At 37.0% G+C, this 17,696-nt stretch overlaps 2 protein-coding genes across 2 annotated transcripts; both read left to right on the top strand.

Annotated features, from left to right (window-relative positions):
- Positions 1-436: 436 nt before the first annotated feature.
- On the top strand, positions 437-2,693 carry LOC108553443 (uncharacterized). Its single transcript, XM_017908368.1, has 2 exons — positions 437-930; positions 2,368-2,693. The coding sequence occupies exons 1-2, from the start codon at positions 885-887 to the stop codon at positions 2,691-2,693; spliced, it is 372 nt and encodes a 123-aa protein (XP_017763857.1). The 5' UTR covers positions 437-884.
- Positions 2,694-2,916: 223 nt separating this feature from the next.
- Positions 2,917-8,631, top strand: LOC108553821 (glucose dehydrogenase [FAD, quinone]). Its single transcript, XM_017908897.1, has 5 exons — positions 2,917-3,324; positions 4,572-5,007; positions 5,512-5,905; positions 7,203-7,485; positions 8,037-8,631. The coding sequence occupies exons 1-5, from the start codon at positions 2,917-2,919 to the stop codon at positions 8,403-8,405; spliced, it is 1,890 nt and encodes a 629-aa protein (XP_017764386.1). The 3' UTR covers positions 8,406-8,631.
- The last annotated feature ends 9,065 nt before the right edge of the window (positions 8,632-17,696 follow it).

The following is a 17,696-nucleotide window of genomic DNA, read 5'->3' as shown; positions in this document are numbered from 1 at the left end:
CTGTAGAGAAAATTGCGACTTTAGAGACATGCCTAATATACTAATTTTTGTGTTTGGCTTAAAATTAATATAATTTAGCAGCTTTTTTGAGCTTAGAGATAGTCAAAGCTGACATTTTTTTTTCTCTGAAAAATCATGTGCAATCGATATTGTAAGAACGTTGCTTTCAGAAATTATCACGAGAAATAGTTCCTGCATTATGGTAATTGTAATTATTCGAAAACCGATCATTTTTAATTTCATAATTTGAAAATGAACCAACTTTACTTCATTTTTATTAATTTTCCAATATTATTATCGTAGATTACGAATCTTAAAAGAAAAAGAGCAGAAAATATAATATTAGCGTAGAAGAATAATTATTTTGGAGAAAGTTCCCTTTAATTTTTACATAAAGGAAATATTTTCATCTCATTAACACATATATAACCTGGAAATAACAAAGTACGATATATTTCGCGAATACTACAATAATGCAAATGTTTCTTTCGCGTGTAAATATTACACCTGTAAAAGTGGTACGAATGCAGAAAATTTTGTAACAAACGACACGAATAAATCGACTCGAGTTATATCCAGCTATCGAATCTGCTGTTATATGTAATCCGACGTTAGATCTAAATCTGTCGAATAAATCTAAGTCGGTTACATCGTCGAGTATCTTTTATGTCTTAAGCGCGTCGTTAGGTACTAATATTTCACGTGGACATTGTGGAACGCTGCAAAAATCGCGTTCCAACATTCGTATGTATCTATAAAACAGCTGATTCAGCGACGCGTAATAACATCATGACGTCTTACGTTTTCACATAGCCAGTTGACTTTTGCGATTTGTCGAAACATCATCGTTACTCGATATAGTGCGTGAAGTATAGGTTTTTTACATGCATATAAGTTTATCGAGAATTCGTTTACATCGACTATATACACGTAGGTGAAATCGAATGATCGTTTTTCTGAAAATATTGCTATTCGAAAGTGTTCTATTTTCCAGTGTCTTGAAGAGTGTTTTGCATTAGAAGTCTTTAAATTAAGAATTTTATAGATAGGTAGCTATGGATAGAAAAATTATGATTATGCAATTATGAATTGTAAGAAATATCGGATTGATTTGATGGAAATTTTACATGATTCTTTCCATAGGGAATTATGGTTATTTGTTATGGTAAAAATGTATTTTCTCGACATCGCCATAATTTTTTTTTGTATATAGAAGAGAGTTCTGAACATTATTGTTTCTCCATAGAAAGAGTTATCAAGACATTAAAAAATTATTATCTTGAAAACAACTATAATTTCCTAAATTATGTGTATATAATTTTTTAAATGGAGAATAATGAAATTTTTTACTTTGTTTGATTTAAGAATCACTTTTTGTTAGAAAATAGATCAATTATATCTTATGTGCTCTCGAGCTAATGTAACTTTCTAATTTCTCAAAAAGAAAAAAAAAAAAAAAATTAGCCACGAATACACTTTTTCGAATAACAGAAAGTTGCTTTTATAAAAAAATATATTAAAAAATAAATGTTTTTTATCTACCTAGGTGTATGGAATTCTATAAATGTTGAACATTTCCTGAACCACTTTCGATAGTTTTTAATGTTGTTTATGTTAGAATGAATAATCATTAAAACTTTAAGATACCGAAAACCTGAACGAGAGTACCTAATTTTGATACATCTCGTTTATTTTCGGGGCAAGTCACCTTTGAAATATTGTATTTTATTCCTAAAATATTTACACGATTTTCTAATTAAAAGAATGTTATAATAAATAAAGGATGAAAAGTAATTTCAATTTAAAACTAAACTTCTTTCAATTTATTTCATTGATTATATATTCAATTATATATTCCAGCATGACGTATAAAATATGAATAGAAAATTTACCTAGATCAACATTTCGTAATAATTTCCAACCGCGTCTATAGTTTCGGTTTCACGGAACAATATACGAAAATCCGATGGCAACGAGCGATTTGCAACAAATTATCTTGTTTCGTGCATTTAATTCGACGTCACTCGAGTAGATAATCAAAATTAGGTTGCGTCAGTACGCGAAGCAGTAAATGGAGTATCTCATGAATATGTTGATTAAATCCGCAATATCGAGTCATTGAAATTCACAACAAATGAGATGTATTGCATTTTTAAATTGACCATCGACCTTGCAAAACAACCTGGAAAGCATAACTCTCGTCGGTATCGACGTGATATGTTTATCTTCGAGTGACATACAATTTGTTCACCGAGAAACAATACAAATAATCGTCGAATGCTTCAGGAATTGATTGGACACGTGTCGTCGTTGACGTAACAGAATTTAAAACATTATCAAATAAATATAAGAGCAATTATTCCGCAGAGAACACCTTAATAACAGGAGACCTTTACGAGGAACACGGAAACGTTTCATCGGTATCAGGTAACACGTTGTTAATAGACCAACAAATCAAAGCTACTACTTCCCAATTCTCCATTCATGAAACGATAACCTGGACGAATGATGATTACGAAAATCTACACCTCGAAGTCATCGTACTGAAATTTGGAACGCCATCCGGAAAAGACGTGAACAGTTCGTTTGCAAAAATTACGAGAAATTATCAAGAATTATTTCCAACTATTACCGAAGTTCCAAATATTCTCGAAAAAGAAGAAACAAATATCCAGCATTATACTCTGTATTAACAGTAACAAATTTCGAACAACCATAATCCACGAAGATTCGAATTCGGGAACATCGGTAACCTACCATACTAGGTCTAGCCCAACCGAAACGTCAGAAACATCACAGAAAACTACGCAGAAAGCTGCATCAGCATAAAGAGATACATTTTGTCTAATTTAATTCTTCGTAAAAGATTACCGATCATTTACCCGAACCTTTATCTAAAAGGAAAAAGAGGGAAAAATGGCGAGCATCGGTAGAATGTCTGCGATGAGAATAGCAATGTCGTACGGACCTGAACTGAGCTTCCTGGTGCTTCTGCGTATGTTGATCGGGATGTACAGGTCGGATATCATAGATCACGATCACAGGGTGAAGCCAATTAATTTACTGGATCTTCAAAGCAGTTATGATTTCGTGATAATCGGTGGTGGTTCAGCTGGGTCGGTGCTGGCCAATCGTCTATCGGAGAACAAGAACTGGTCGGTGCTACTGTTGGAGGCTGGCGTGGATGAGCCAGACATGGCTGATGTACCGATTATGTTCTCGATTCTTCAGCTTACCTCCGTGGATTGGCAATTCAAAACGGAACCATCGAATAATTACTGCAAGGCTATGAACGCGCACGTATGCAACTGGCCACGTGGCAAGGTACTGTTTTCTATTCCTTTTTATTTACTAGATAGGCAGATAGAAGTCTATTCGTGATAGAGACGATGTAGGATAATATTGTCATAGACGGTTAACAGGAAGAATAATTTCTATATAACGTTTATATGAATCTCTTGCTGGTAATGTGACGAATAAATGATAGGTACGTGTTGGTGATTATTAAATAATTTGAGGACGAAAGGATTAACATGAAACTCCGTGTGACTAAGTAACTCTCTCTCGACTGAAGACACCCTAATGGCTCTCAGCACTCCTCTTGATGACTCCGTAAGTCACCCTTTACGTCAGCGAAAAATCTACCTCGCTTTTTCTCGTGGAATGTAATTTTTCCGGCAAGTAATTATTCTCTTACTATTTATCCTTGTTATTTTTGGTCGAGATTCCATTTCTGGTCGAGTCTAAACAATCCGAATGATCCTAAAGAAATTCAGAATGAAAAGATGAAGATGAGACGCTATCTTCCCCTCCGTTAACCTGCAATTTCTCTAAAAGAGAAAGTAAGTCGATTACCAGGGAATTGAAGATATTACGTGCTATATATTAAAATGTCATATTAAAATTCTTTTTATTAAGACATCCTCCGAACTAGAATCTTCATATTATATCTACGTATTGCGACGTATTGTGATGTAGCGTTCATAGGTGTAATTTTCGTGCCTGCACTCGTGAAACAAACTTGGGTAATATTTTAATTAAAGACGTCTTGTCAGGCATTAGATTCTGCCCGTAAATCAAGTTACTCGAAACTTACGTAACGTTATATCGTACTTGATTCGACACCGTGTTATTTCACCATATTCGTAGACATGACTCATTCTAAATATCCCTCATCCTTGTAACGAAGATTCGCGTAACGATGTTTATTATTTGCTGAGCAAAATATTCGCAACATATTTATGAAATCCAACATAATTACCATACATCATACAACACGTATCAATATCGTTTTGTTTATCTCGTACATTTATCTCCTAAAATAATAAACCGAGACCTGAGAATATAACTTTAAATTTATACAGGGTGTCCGAAAAAAAATGTATACACACTTTGCGTGATTACAAAAACAGAAAGAAAAAGAAAGAAAATTAGAAAGAATAAGATATTAAAGTGTGTATACGTTTTTTTGGGACACCCTGTATAATAAACTGAGACCTATATATAACTTATTTTCTACTATATGTAATTTTTCAGTAAATAAAACGGAGAATAAATTGATCACTGTCCAGGTGCTAGGCGGAAGTAGCGTACTGAACGCGATGCTCTACATCCGGGGCAACAGGAAGGATTACGACGAGTGGGCGAGGATGGGTAACCCAGGATGGGATTACGAGACTGTACTGCCTTATTTCAAAAAATCCGAAGACATAAGAATAAAGGAATACCAAGATTCGCCTTACCACCAGACCGGTGGACACTTGACAATCGAACACTTCAGATACCACTCGTCCGTGACCGACTACTTGATAAAAGCTGGCACAGAGATGGGCTACGACATCGTGGACGTAAATGGACCCACTCAAACCGGATTCACATTGTCTCCGGGAACTCTGAGGGAAGGTCTGCGATGTAGCACCGCGAAAGCTTTCCTTCGGCCAGCAGCCCGGAGGAAAAATCTACATATCAGCACCAGATCGATTGTGGAGAAGATCCTGGTGCGACAAGGCGAGTTAGACATTTAGGTTCTTTCTTCGTCTATAATTCGTTTATAATTTCGAAATTTAACCATTTCGCTACGAGCGTTGGCTATAGTCACCCAACGCCTGACGCTCGCTATCTGCGAACGGTAACTTCAACTGAAGACGACCTTGACGCGCGAAGACTAGCCAGACATTGCATTCTATCACGGTACTGTTATAATTTCCTTTAGATCTCAGATTGTAGCTAATTCGGGGATTATCTTTAGAAGATTTTTATAGTTGTTTCTGGAATTGATGGTACCAAGGGAAGCAAGAATTTGGATAACGATTAGAGTCGTGGTTGAATAATTTTTAGCTCCCATACGTCTTTCACTCCTCTAAATTTCCATTCTCGTAAGAATAGGTAAAAAGGGAAATACCATATTGAACAAATACTCCCTAAAATTAGAACTCTATCATGAAAAGCGTTCGAGTGCTGTAACAAATTCAGTGAAAGGTGGAATCGTAATCGACGGATATTGATTTGCAGATGGAAGCAGAAAAATTGCTTATGGCGTGGAATTTCGATTAGGATCCGTGCGTCAGACAGTGAAAGCGAATCGGGAGGTGATTCTATCAGCAGGCGCGATACAGTCGCCACAGTTGCTGATGCTGTCAGGAATCGGTCCTAAGGACCACCTGAGCGACCTGAACATCTCCGTGGTTCACGATGCCCCAGGCGTAGGCATGAATCTTCAGGACCATGTGGCTGTCGGTGGAATAGCCTACTTGGTGGAAAAACCGGCAAACCACACGGATCCAGACTTCAGCTTTAATTTGTTGAAGACTGTGAATGCTCAGTCGCTTAGGCTATTCGCCAGGGAAGATACTGGTCCCATGTACACCGCCACTGTAGCTGAGGGCATGGCTTTCGTCAATAGCAAGTGAGTGTCTTTGTCTTTGTCATTTTAAATGTGTCATTGTACCGTTTATATTTGGTTGCTGCGGTTTTGAGCTCGTGAACCAAGCTAGAGGTAGAGGTTTGTTCCAATATACAGGGGTGACTCGAAAATTGACGATTTCTAAGGAAGTACCTCTTTTCTGGCAGTAGTGCGAATGGAATAGCAGTGTCGGTATTTTTCTTGGTTTGTATTACGCTTGTATAGGTGTTTTAAATTAGTCGTTAGTATAAGAACGTAGATAGGATCGATAAGAAAGATAAGGGGAAGGAGACTATGTGTCTGTGACTTAGAGTGATCTCTCTGTGAGATTCCATCGCGGATAGATGTGTATTAAATAAACTAGAATTTGTATAACAATTGATAATTTAGTTTTTATTATTATTGTCAATTCCTTAGATTATGATTTAATTGTAAAAATATTTGTTTTTAGTTCATCACTATACGTCATTTCATCGACTCTAAGATTATGCAAAAATATTAGAACGTGCATAAATTTTGAAAACAAAACATATGACTTGAAACATGTTATGTATAATTTTAGTCACATGGCTGGTATACGTCATTATTGTGGAGTTAGACCTTAGGAATTTGTAACGAGTTAGACTCGTCGTTATAATGCAACGAATTAATGATATGCGTATCATGACGTAATAATATTGCATGTAGTATTCGCGTCCGAGATATTTGAAAGATATTTATATTTATAAATAAAAAAATTTTTATTCTTCGAAGTTCTACGTGAAATTCGAAAGATAAAGCATGAGTGTGCGTCAAGCTTCTTTGAGTAACCAAATTTCTTTGATATTGCACGTTGCATTGATTAAACGCTTGGCATTTTCTGAGAAAAGGAAATAAAACACACGATTGCTGTGATGGCACTAGTTTTAAACAATGTGGAAAAATTTTTAAAAATTTACACTTCTAATCTTTAGAAGACTCTGATATCATGAAATGATGTTGTCCAATAGTTCATAAAGAATTCATCATTCTACTCTATTTTTTAAAAATATCCTTAAACACACCTTTACCCGAATTAAATTCTTAATTTCGTAATCTTGATACACTGAAGATTCTGTTAGAGTTACCTTTAAAATTATCCTTCACCTCTGAACCTGAGGGATAAATCTGGCAAGTAATTGGAGATTCGGGGCAATCAGGGATAATACATGAAAATAATTGCGACAATATTGCAAGGCAATGGATCATTCTGATACTTGTTCGTCTATTAATCAGCATTTACTCCAGTGTTATTCATCATAGGAATGAAACGCGTTCACAGATATGCAAACAAATCGGAGGATTATCCTGATATACAGCTGTTGCTATCTGCCATGGCTGACAGTACCGATGGTGGCCTGTTTGGAAAGAGAGATTGCAACGTTAGGGACGATATTTACGCGCAACTGTTTGAAAAAATCCTATACAAAGACGCCTACACCATCATACCGTTGCTGCTGAGACCCCGAAGCAGAGGATACATCAAGCTGCGATCGAAAAATCTTCGCGATCAACCGATCATCGTGCCAAACTACTACGACGACCCTCGTGATCTCGAAATTATGGTACTAAAAGTTTCTTTCAAAACAAGAAATAATTCTACAAAATATTTATCAACGAAACACGAGCTATATAATTTTGAAATTCGAAATGAAAATTAGTCGATTTACGAAAACAATTTCAGTAAACAGAGAAATAGCAAATCTAAATTTTAAATAGTTACTTAATTATATCCGTGCCATTACTATTTCCAATTAGTAACAATTGTTTAGTTCGAGATAAGTTCATTTACCTGCCGTTACGTCGTGCGCGGTGTAGCAATAAACATCGCATAAACGTTAGTGAACTTTCGTTTCGGACAAAGTTAGAATATTTAACGCAATATCGATATCGATCTGCAAACAAGGAAAATTGGCTTCAATTTGAAAAGCTATCGATCTTTAACACGAGCCAACTAATATCCAATTAACCCAAACTCTAGTAACAACCAGCAATTCGTTTAGTACCAACTGCTAGTCACTTACAATCGAGTCAACCTAGCTGAGCAAACTAAACACTAACACGGGTAAACTGACACTGCTCTATTCTGATACTGGATAACTTTTAACAAACGCAGGTAGAAGCGGCGAAGATCATCCAGAAAATATCGGAAACCCCTACAATGAAGAGATTAAAAGCTCACGCTAATCCAAACAAGCTTCACGATTGTTCTTCGTTCGAGTATTTATCAGACGATTATTGGCGCTGTTACGCTAGGTACTACACGATGACGATCTATCATCCGACCGGGACATGCAAAATGGGGCCCGATAGTGACAAGATGGCGGTGGTCGACGCTAGGCTAAGGCTGCACGGCGTGGCTGGACTGCGAGTGATCGACACGTCGATCATGCCTACGATCATTTCCGGGAATACTAATGCACCGACGATCATGATCGCAGAGAGGGCAGCTGATATGATTAAAGAGGATTGGAATATTCAATAGTTCATGGTTCCCTTGGATCTTCGGTGTAAAGAGTTACTAGCTAGTTACTCGTGGTAAATTGCAATGGCGGTGAGATATGCTCAGTGATGGTTATGAGAGTGGTAGTATTATCGTGGGTGATTAGAGTGAAGATAAGAACAATTGTGATAGCTGCGATACAGATGATAGTAGAGAACGGGAATGCTATTGATGGCAACTGATCAATATCGTGGAAAATTACGAGATGTGGGTGCTTATGATAAGCTTGTATTGTGTTCTATGTGCTCGTAATAGAGCACAATATATGTGTAGACTTTTGTTATGGAAACTTTTCTTCCTATTTTTTAATTTGCGTAATTAATTTCATTGGAGATAGCTATTTCCATAGGGCGTGTATCCATGTTATTTTTGGAATATAAATATGATTAAATTTTGTACACGTAGAAAATAGTTTCTTTATAGCTTGGTTGAAATAAATTATGATTATACGATCGAATCGAGTGAAGAGCTTAAATTAAACTTACGTGATTTGCTGTGAAGAAGCAAGTTGAAGAATAAAGATTTTGAAGTTTCCTATCTATTGTTTTGAAGTACTTTCGCTTCATTAACAGATACTTAGTTAGTACTACTTGTAGAACGTGCTTGAGAATTTAATGAACATGCTTAATGACTATACGATGGAAGATACACGAATACGATAACAGCGTAGGGTCCAATATTGTATCAATAGTAAATGTTTAATGATAAACAAGAATACGATAACGAGATATGCTCGATTATAATAGTAAACACAAGATTTGGAAGTTTCGTGTGCTTATAACTTTTGCCATTATTTTATATCTTAGACGATGAAAGTGTGTTACGTCTATTGACACATTAAATCGATAATTAACTTATGCTACGAATAATATATTCCACTTCATTTTCTGTATATTGAACCATTAACTTATAGAGCTATCACAAAACAAGAATTCCTTTCACAAATGCACGTGCTGGCTCAGGTCATGGTCATAATTTACGTAACAAATATGCCGAAACGAAATCTTGTATTTGAAAATTGTCTGACTTTTACTCGTTCGGTATAATAAATAGGAAGATCGACTTCAGATTGATACTTCATTTCCAGATATTAATTAATCTAATAATAGGATTTAATTGTTTAAGTATTTACAGACTGATTCATCCAATTCCTTATCGTTATCAGACGCAGAAAGAACCACTGTGAATCATTTAGAGAGTATCAGATCTATCAAGAAACATCCAAAGATTGCTGGAAATGAGACTCCATAGCAGTGGATTACTCAGAAGTCTTGAGACTTATCAGGGAACACTTGAAGATTATGAGACTCACTTTGGAGAACCTAGGGATCACGAGAAGACTAAAGACCTACCTAGAATCATCCAAAGCAGGTGGATCTACCGAGTAATACCTGAAACTGGTCTTAGATCGTCTAAGAAACACAAGTCCAACACCTCACAGTTTAGAATTCCGGAATAGCATAGCAGACATAGAAGCTTAAGATTTAGACCGCAGATTTATGGTCATAGATCATGGAACACCAGGTCTAGATCTTAAACTCCGCATTCCAGTGTTACAACGTTCGAAACTATGAATTATAATCAGATAACGGCATAGAATAATACTCAGAATTCTAGAATTATGATAAACGTGATCCTCGCTATGAGAGTCTAAAAGAGTCTTAGACACTTTTACTTTGAACTGCGGATCTAATTAGTTTCCCACTATTTATCACTGACCCTTTTCGCTCGTCAAACACCCTAAAAGACCTCAACCCGTCCTCAGCAACCCCTAATCGGGGACCCAACCGTCCTCGACTTCGCAAAACAACCATACTACGCGATCTTGTGACAAACCATGGAGACTTTCTTCCACCACGCGACCGGTGTTGCGCTACATATATCCGAAATGTGAACCGCGATATGCTTCATTTCCTCGGTAAAACTAGCATAAGTTGCTTGGGTAGCTCGAGTGGTGACTGAACGGAGAGGGACAGAGCAAGGGAGAGAGGGAGAGGACCAGTTGCAGATTCAGGTAAGACCCGAAGAAAGTCCAGAGAGAAAAGAGGATAAGAGGCGTGTGCAAAAGGTGGGCAGCCATTTTGGTCCCGCGTTCTCGCGACGGATTTTCATCGAGGATTCGAACGGGAATTCAGGTGCTCCTTGGACCTGATCTGCTAATGCGTTTCACGCGTGACTGCCATTGCGAGTTGAAAAGCGGTGTCACGCGGAAAGCACCGGTTCTCGATCGGCCATCGAATGCACGTTGGCTACGGATTTGTTCTCGGGTGGGTGAGTGGTAGAATGGGCCGAGAACGTCGAGTGCTCTGGTGTTTAAAATTAGAGACGAGGAAAAGTCGTGTCTGTCGAGCGTTTAGCTTAGGCTGCTCGTTTCGAGCCGTTCAAAGGGTTTCGTGCTCTTGGATATGTACACTACCGGTCATAAGTACACGTAGTCGGGCTCTCTGGTCTGGTACATGGATGTTATTAACCAATTTGCGTCATACGAATCCGACGAACGATTATCGCTAAATTTTATTAAGTTACGAATATTTTAATCAAAGAGAAACTGGATTTCAAAGCAGTAAAAATGTAATACTTCAACCATGTGACGTAAGAATCCGAGCTCTATAAGAAAGAGGAGATTAGAATTGGAGGTTAATGATAAATTAATTATTAGACATACTTGACAGGTTTTAAACTGACGTATAAAATTTGGAGCAAAATAATGGTATATGCTGATTTTCAGTATATTATTTCAATTTTTACACGATACGTATCCAAAATAGACTCAGGTATAGTACTATGTTAGAATTTGAAAATTAATTTTGCAACGTGATTAAATTATTTCTCTATCGTGACACAGGTGGCGCTAATAAGAACAAGAAACGAAATCACTGTAGATTTTTTATTATTAATTACTAAATATTATTGTAGCAATTTTGTAAATGTTTCATATCGTAGCTAACAATAAGCGAATGCGTGGATACTTTTGAGCGGTAGTGTATGCCGTGAAGTTTAGGAATATTAGATGAATCGAATAACCATAGTAACCTCTATAGAAAGAACAGATTTGAATTTTAGAACCGAGTCGTTTGAAATGAAAAATAACCAAATATCCCTTTCAAATGCTATGACAAACCAAGTAAACATTTTCCTCGACACTTACGGATTCGTATTACCTTCTCAAACACTCCGTTTAATACCAGTATCGCTAATTAAAATTCTACTCAGTCTACTTCAACCAGTTCTTCCGTTGAATATATCTACGGGATATAGTATGAGAGCACGTAATAATTCCTACAAATAAGAAATTTTGAATAAGGACCGTAATTTTTTCGAAGCAGTTAGAGGGTTTATAGAAGACCACGGTAACTTCGGATAATTAAATAGTAATTTTGAAATTGGAAGAAAATTTTCGCAGGTATTACTGAATTATTAAATAACTCGGGGAATTACGCAAACACTGTACCCACTGCAAGCATCGATATTACAAGAAAATTAATACATTCCGCGTATCTGAAATGCCCAATCGGCCTAGAACACATACGCACCGGTGAAGGGGAAGAAAGGTGGAAGAAAGTAAGGAACCCATCGATTCCATAAAAATTAGTATTGTTAATTCATACGGTGTTCATTCTCGAATCGTCTATTTGCTACGACTACACTTCCCAGCCTAGCTTTCATTACTCGATCTGTCTCGAGATTAAGGCATTCGTTATTTAACTCGATTTGCTTCGCGAGTAAAAGTCCGAGCTCGATACCGCATAGATAATCCGTCGATGCAAAAGCAAAAGGGGGAATTTCGCGAGTGCTTGTTACAAAGAGTTTCGATAATTAGTTAATTGGTGGGGCTAATCGGTTTCGAGGGTACGATGCTGCTTGTGTAAGAGGAATTCCAGGTAAAAGTCCATAAAGAGACAGCGCGTATTGTGATAGAGTCAGAGAGAAAAAGCAGACATCGGGATAAATGAGCGCGATTTAATTCAACTTTTTCTTTCTCTCTCTTCTTTCTCTCGTGATAAAAGGAATACGAGGTACAATGGTAATTGCGTAACGTGCAACTGCTCTTCATCGTTGAAACTTTTCGAACATCCTGAAGTATTCTTTGACGCGAGATCGGAGAAAGCGAGATGGCAGATAAGTGTTATTTACCACCAGGAAATCTGTTTAAATTTGTAGTAAAGTCGTTGGACAAGAATTCAGGCGGAGGCGGAGGTGGGGAAAATCAGGCAAATAAATCAGTTTGATCGTGATATTGCTCTTGGAGAAGCTGAAGGGGGTAATCTTTCAAAATTGGACGTGGAGGAGGCTTTCGTACGAGTGAAATTCGGATGAATTATGGTCTGGACTTTGTAATGGGCTTCGAAGATATTTACAGCTTATTTCAACTTTTCTTGACAATTTTCTAATTAACAATTTGGAATTTTTTAAATTTCTTAACAGAGTAAAGGATCATCTGAAATTACGTTGAAAGTAACTGTTATGTTTTTGGCAATTGATTATGTTAAAAATCATTATTTTTGGTTTAATTGCTAAATATAGATAGAGAAATTTTAAAACTTAGTCTATACAAAGGTGGCATTAACGGAGATGGAAGACTCAAATTGCAGCCTGTAATTATTTTCAACGCGGTATAGAGCCAAAGGCTGTCAAAGAATTCAAAGAAAAGCCATTACGAAAGTCCTATTTTTGCCAAGCTAAATCTGACTCTTCCGAACTTCTGTTACCAATCAGGGTTTAAAGAAGCGCAGAATTAAAAGTTTCAAGCCACATTCGTAAATGTTCCGAGTTGAAATAAAAGAAAATACATTTAACTTGTCAAAAACACGGAAAGATTCTCGAAAGGATCTCCTAACCCAAGCTTCATACCTTCCACTCGAAAGAACTTTGAATCTTCTAAAGAACCAAATGCTATTCTAAAAATGCCTCGAAATCCCCTACCAGACATTACAATCGCTCAACCAAAGCCTACCAATAGAAGTCACTTTGCCACCACAATCTGATCCACGCGAATTCTCCATCTCTCGATATAGATCTTAGAAGTATACAAATCTATGGACCAGATCTGCAGCGAGCAGAACTGGGAAGACGTTCTCGGCGAGGTATAGGGGATACTTCTTCAATACAAATAGAAGAATACGAGTGTTCAAAAGAATCCACGAGTACTTGCTGAAAAATTCGAACCGACTACTCTGACGTTTGGACTACTGCACTGTCAACAAACCATCTACTCTACAGGAGACACGAAACACAAAGACATAAATACAAACAACACTCTGACATCGCAGAAACGTGTCAAAAATACCGTCCAATATTTAAAAAAAGACCCAATGCACCACGAAATTTGAAAAACAATGACCATACTGCCAACGTGACACTAACAAGGATAGTGCAAGTCCTTCGAATCACAGATTTTGTTAAAACTTTGCAGGTTTGTAGATTTAATCATGCAGTTCAAGAAAATATCTCACTATAAGAGCAACTACTCGATAGCTTTCGAGATATTTATTATTGCCTCAATTATAGATTTATTCCGAACATTTATCAAGTGTCAAAATCTCTAGTCAAGGATAATGAAGCTTTAATCACTACTATCTCAAAAACTATAGAGTAGTTTTCCTGAATCGTATGACTAAATCTATAAACTTGCAAAGTTTCAACTAAATCAACGAAGGACTTGCACTGTCCTTGTAAATTCAGAGAAAATAATGAAAAGTGCAGTATATTCTTCATCACTCCTCACGAAAGTTAGCATAAAGCGTGAAATATGTCTCGCAGCATAGAGGTCAAGAAGAGATAAAAGGATCCAATATCAATATACCTGATCACGTACTCTACCACTGTGTTTGCATTTGAGAATCCAAAGGCAGAGATTTGCGAGCGTGGAAAATGGAGAGCGCCAGGTAGAGCGAGCAGGTACGTCCTGTCCCTGCGACGACCCTCGAGACATCCTTCGCAGTCGACACGGTCTATACACCTTCACAATCACTATCCCAACGATTTCGCAGTCGCGATCCCCTCGGACTCATAACGATCGCTCAGCCCGATCTAACTTTCTTCCGATGGCGAAAACGCCGCGCTATTTTCCAACGTGGTGCCTGGTCAATTAGGGTCCCACTTTCAGTGGGATCGCGGCAAGTGAAACCGTGAACAGTTCATAGTCAGCGGCGATTCAGTGATTCGCGTTCGGCCGGTCCGCGTTGAGCCGAAGAATCGCTTGCTTTTGTCCCGGACACACTCGGGTTTTGCTGCTTTTCTCGGATCCCTGGTTCTTTGTTCTTCGCGGAATCGTCAGTTTTCGCCGGGTCAACCGGCCTAGTCGATCGTGCTGTCGCGTCGTTGCTCTTCTTTTTGGTGCAGCGCTTCGGTACAGGCTGACACACGAACAGTGTCCGAGGACTCGTGAGACTTCGCTGTTCGTATCAAAGAGGAGTAAGAAGTGTCTGATCGATATAGATTTTAAGATTGATCACCTCGTCGAGGAGCTGGGATATTTGTTTTCATATTTTTGAGAGACTTCTCAAGCGCTTGTTTTGAGAGGAGACTGACGTTTGAGTCGCTCGCAGGCTGGAATGATTAATAGCGTTCATGCTTGAAAGTAGATTCCTATTTTCTGTTTCCCGTAGTTAATCGACTCGACAAATTTGTGCAGTATGAATTGATATACTTTTTCGAGGATCTTTATTCGGTAAATTTTGCTGATAACAGTCTTGAGATTTTTCTTCTGTGCTAGATATATTTTTGATTACTTCACCGAGGAAACTTTGTTTTTGCTTGCGAGAGAAAGGTTGATTATGTGATACAAATGATCGTCGTTTTAAACTGATCATTGGTACAATAATATAGTCGAATGAAAATATAATGAATAATTAAAATGTGGATTAAAAAGGATAGGATTAATTTTAGAACCTATGTCGATCAGGAATTCCTTGCTTTTCTCAGCGAGTACTATAATCTGGAAAATTCTTACATCCTTTTCCTATAATACAGTACAGTATACCCATCATACAGAATACGATATAAAAATGATCAAATTAGCAAAAAGAAGAGTCCGGATTTAATCTGAATTTAACTCGATTTCTTTTCGTATCCTTTTCCCGATTTTTCCCAATTTTCCTTTCGATTTCCATTTTTTGATTTTTTCTCGAGTTCATTATCTAATGTGCTTGTGACTAGTTTCGCGATAGAGAATCGAGAACAGTTCGAAGCGGATTCGAAAGGCGGAAGCGAACATGTGATCTGTGGAAAATTGAAACGAGAGGGTGATCGAAGCGCGGGAGCGGATTAAAAATGATGAGAACGAGAGTATGACGAAACTGGGTGGAGATAGGACCCTGTCTCCTGGTGAGTGTTCGATCGTCGACGTTTCGATTAGATTCTTGTTCAGATTGAACAAGCAGCGCGGTAGGTAATGAAATTGACGAGATAAGGGATGGCTAACCCTCTGTAACGCCATGTGCCTCTCAAGACACGTGATACGTGCGTGTACCTATTTTTCTTCGCTGATTTCGATTATCTATCATTCGTAATGACCGTAATCCGAGGAAATATTAAAATATTAATTTTAATATTTAAAGATATTCGATTTATAGGACCACTTCGAGTTTTCAGAGCGAAAATATTAGACATTGTACAGAGTGATTAAACAGTAATAGAGCAAGAACATGATTTAGGAATTATATTATCTAGCAATTAAATAAATTGATCTTCTGTTTTCCATTTTCCTCCTTGCTTATATTAGCATAGAGCGAAATTTGATCAGAAATTCTATTATGTATCTCTCAATTATGGGTTTTTAATTACTATTCCTACACGAAATTTATAAATCATTCATTTGTATTTCTTAATTTCCTTTCAATTAACATTCCCAAGCAGAATTAACAAATTCGTTCAGCTGTTGGAACAGACTTCGGAATAGAAGTATTTCAGTTACAAATGAAGTATTCGCAATAACAATATAAGGTTAGTTAAGAATAACTCTCTCTAAAACATTTTCTTCAAAACAAACCAACAAATTTCCTATCGAATTTTCAGCTGCAATTTCTTACTATCTTAGTTACATAATTCTGATTACCGTGCAATTATACATAATACGTTAAGGGCGCTGCTTTTATCTGAAAACATAAAAATCCACTATTAATATCAACGATTGCGAAAACAAGAGTTCTAACATTTTTCAAATGAATATTAAGAAACATAATTCAGAAGCAATTAAAAACTGAAAAGAGAAGCTTAGCAATGAACGTCATTAGCGATTGAAGTATAGTAAAAATTCGGATAATTTTTACCGCGATTGTTAACTTGAACTCTTAATAATCTCGACAGTTTACGACGCTGTAAAATATCAATATCCAGAAACGCGACCTCGCATCGAATAATTCGCAATCGTAATCCTCCAGAAACTATCGCTTTCTCTTTCTACGCGAAAAATAACGTCGTTCAACAGGCAAGTTTCGTGCGAGAAATTGCAACGTGGAAATTCGTCCGTGCCAAGTTCTGCTTAACCAAGCCTCGTAAATCCGGTTTGCGTGAATCGTTGTGAAGCTTGTGCAAAGCTTGTATAACTTCCATGTAGAAGAGTTCCGCGCGAACACGGGAAGCAAAAGTTTCTGCGCCCATCGCGAATTTCATTCTACATAATCCCATTGTTTGTTAATCTGTCAATGGGGTGAAACGAAGGCACGTTACGAGTAACAGACATTGTATCCTTAACGTGTGACCTTTCCATGCGTTTGGTCTTGGGGATTAGGTTAGACTGGGCTCGACACTGTGATCGAATTGCGAGTTTTCGATAAATCAAACGATTTCCTTCGTACTTTCGAGCGATAGGAATAATAATAACAGGTGATTACTTATTTGAAATTGGGACATTCGAATTTGTCTATAAAGTATTTGGAAGAACTTTTATGTTTTTATCTATTATTTTTCTAACAATCAGTACTAAATCTAGAATGATTGACCAAATGATTGATGGATGAGAGAGGGAGAATTTTAAAGAAAATGAGATAACAGAAAACAAATAATCCAGGAAGTAATACTGAAATGGAATTTTTGATTAAAAATTTGAAAATGGCAATTTCGGTAGTGCGACAGAACCAGTGTTAATGTTTATCTGATAAAGAAGTAAATAAATAGAATCGAAATCCTGTGAATATGAGTGCGTTATATGTGGGGTTAATATGAAATAATAAGGATCAAGCTGAGTAAACCAAAATAATATTTTATAATATAGTTAATGCTCGAAACGATTACTTTGAATTACCAAGTACTGAAAATCGTGAAATATTTAGG

The sequence above is a fragment of the Eufriesea mexicana genome, unplaced genomic scaffold (genome assembly GCF_001483705.2).
Source record: "Eufriesea mexicana isolate 0111107269 unplaced genomic scaffold, ASM148370v2 scaffold4744748580, whole genome shotgun sequence".
NCBI lineage: Eukaryota > Metazoa > Arthropoda > Insecta > Hymenoptera > Apidae > Eufriesea > Eufriesea mexicana.
Note: the sequence above shows the minus strand (reverse complement) of the source record. Positions and strands in the feature narration are given on the sequence as shown.

What these genes read in the sequence shown, in the direction of transcription:
- LOC108553443 (XM_017908368.1), top strand. Translation starts at nt 885, where the DNA reads ATGCATATAAGTTTATCGAGAATTCGTTTACATCGACTATATACAC. An exon ending in TTTACATCGACTATATACAC is followed by an intron (nt 931 to 2,367) that starts GTAGGTGAAATC and finishes ATTATTCCGCAG; the next exon opens with AGAACACCTTAATAACAGGA.
- LOC108553821 (XM_017908897.1), top strand. Translation starts at nt 2,917, where the DNA reads ATGGCGAGCATCGGTAGAATGTCTGCGATGAGAATAGCAATGTCGTAC. An exon ending in GCAACTGGCCACGTGGCAAG is followed by an intron (nt 3,325 to 4,571) that starts GTACTGTTTTCT and finishes ATCACTGTCCAG; the next exon opens with GTGCTAGGCGGAAGTAGCGT. An exon ending in GAAGATCCTGGTGCGACAAG is followed by an intron (nt 5,008 to 5,511) that starts GCGAGTTAGACA and finishes ATTGATTTGCAG; the next exon opens with ATGGAAGCAGAAAAATTGCT.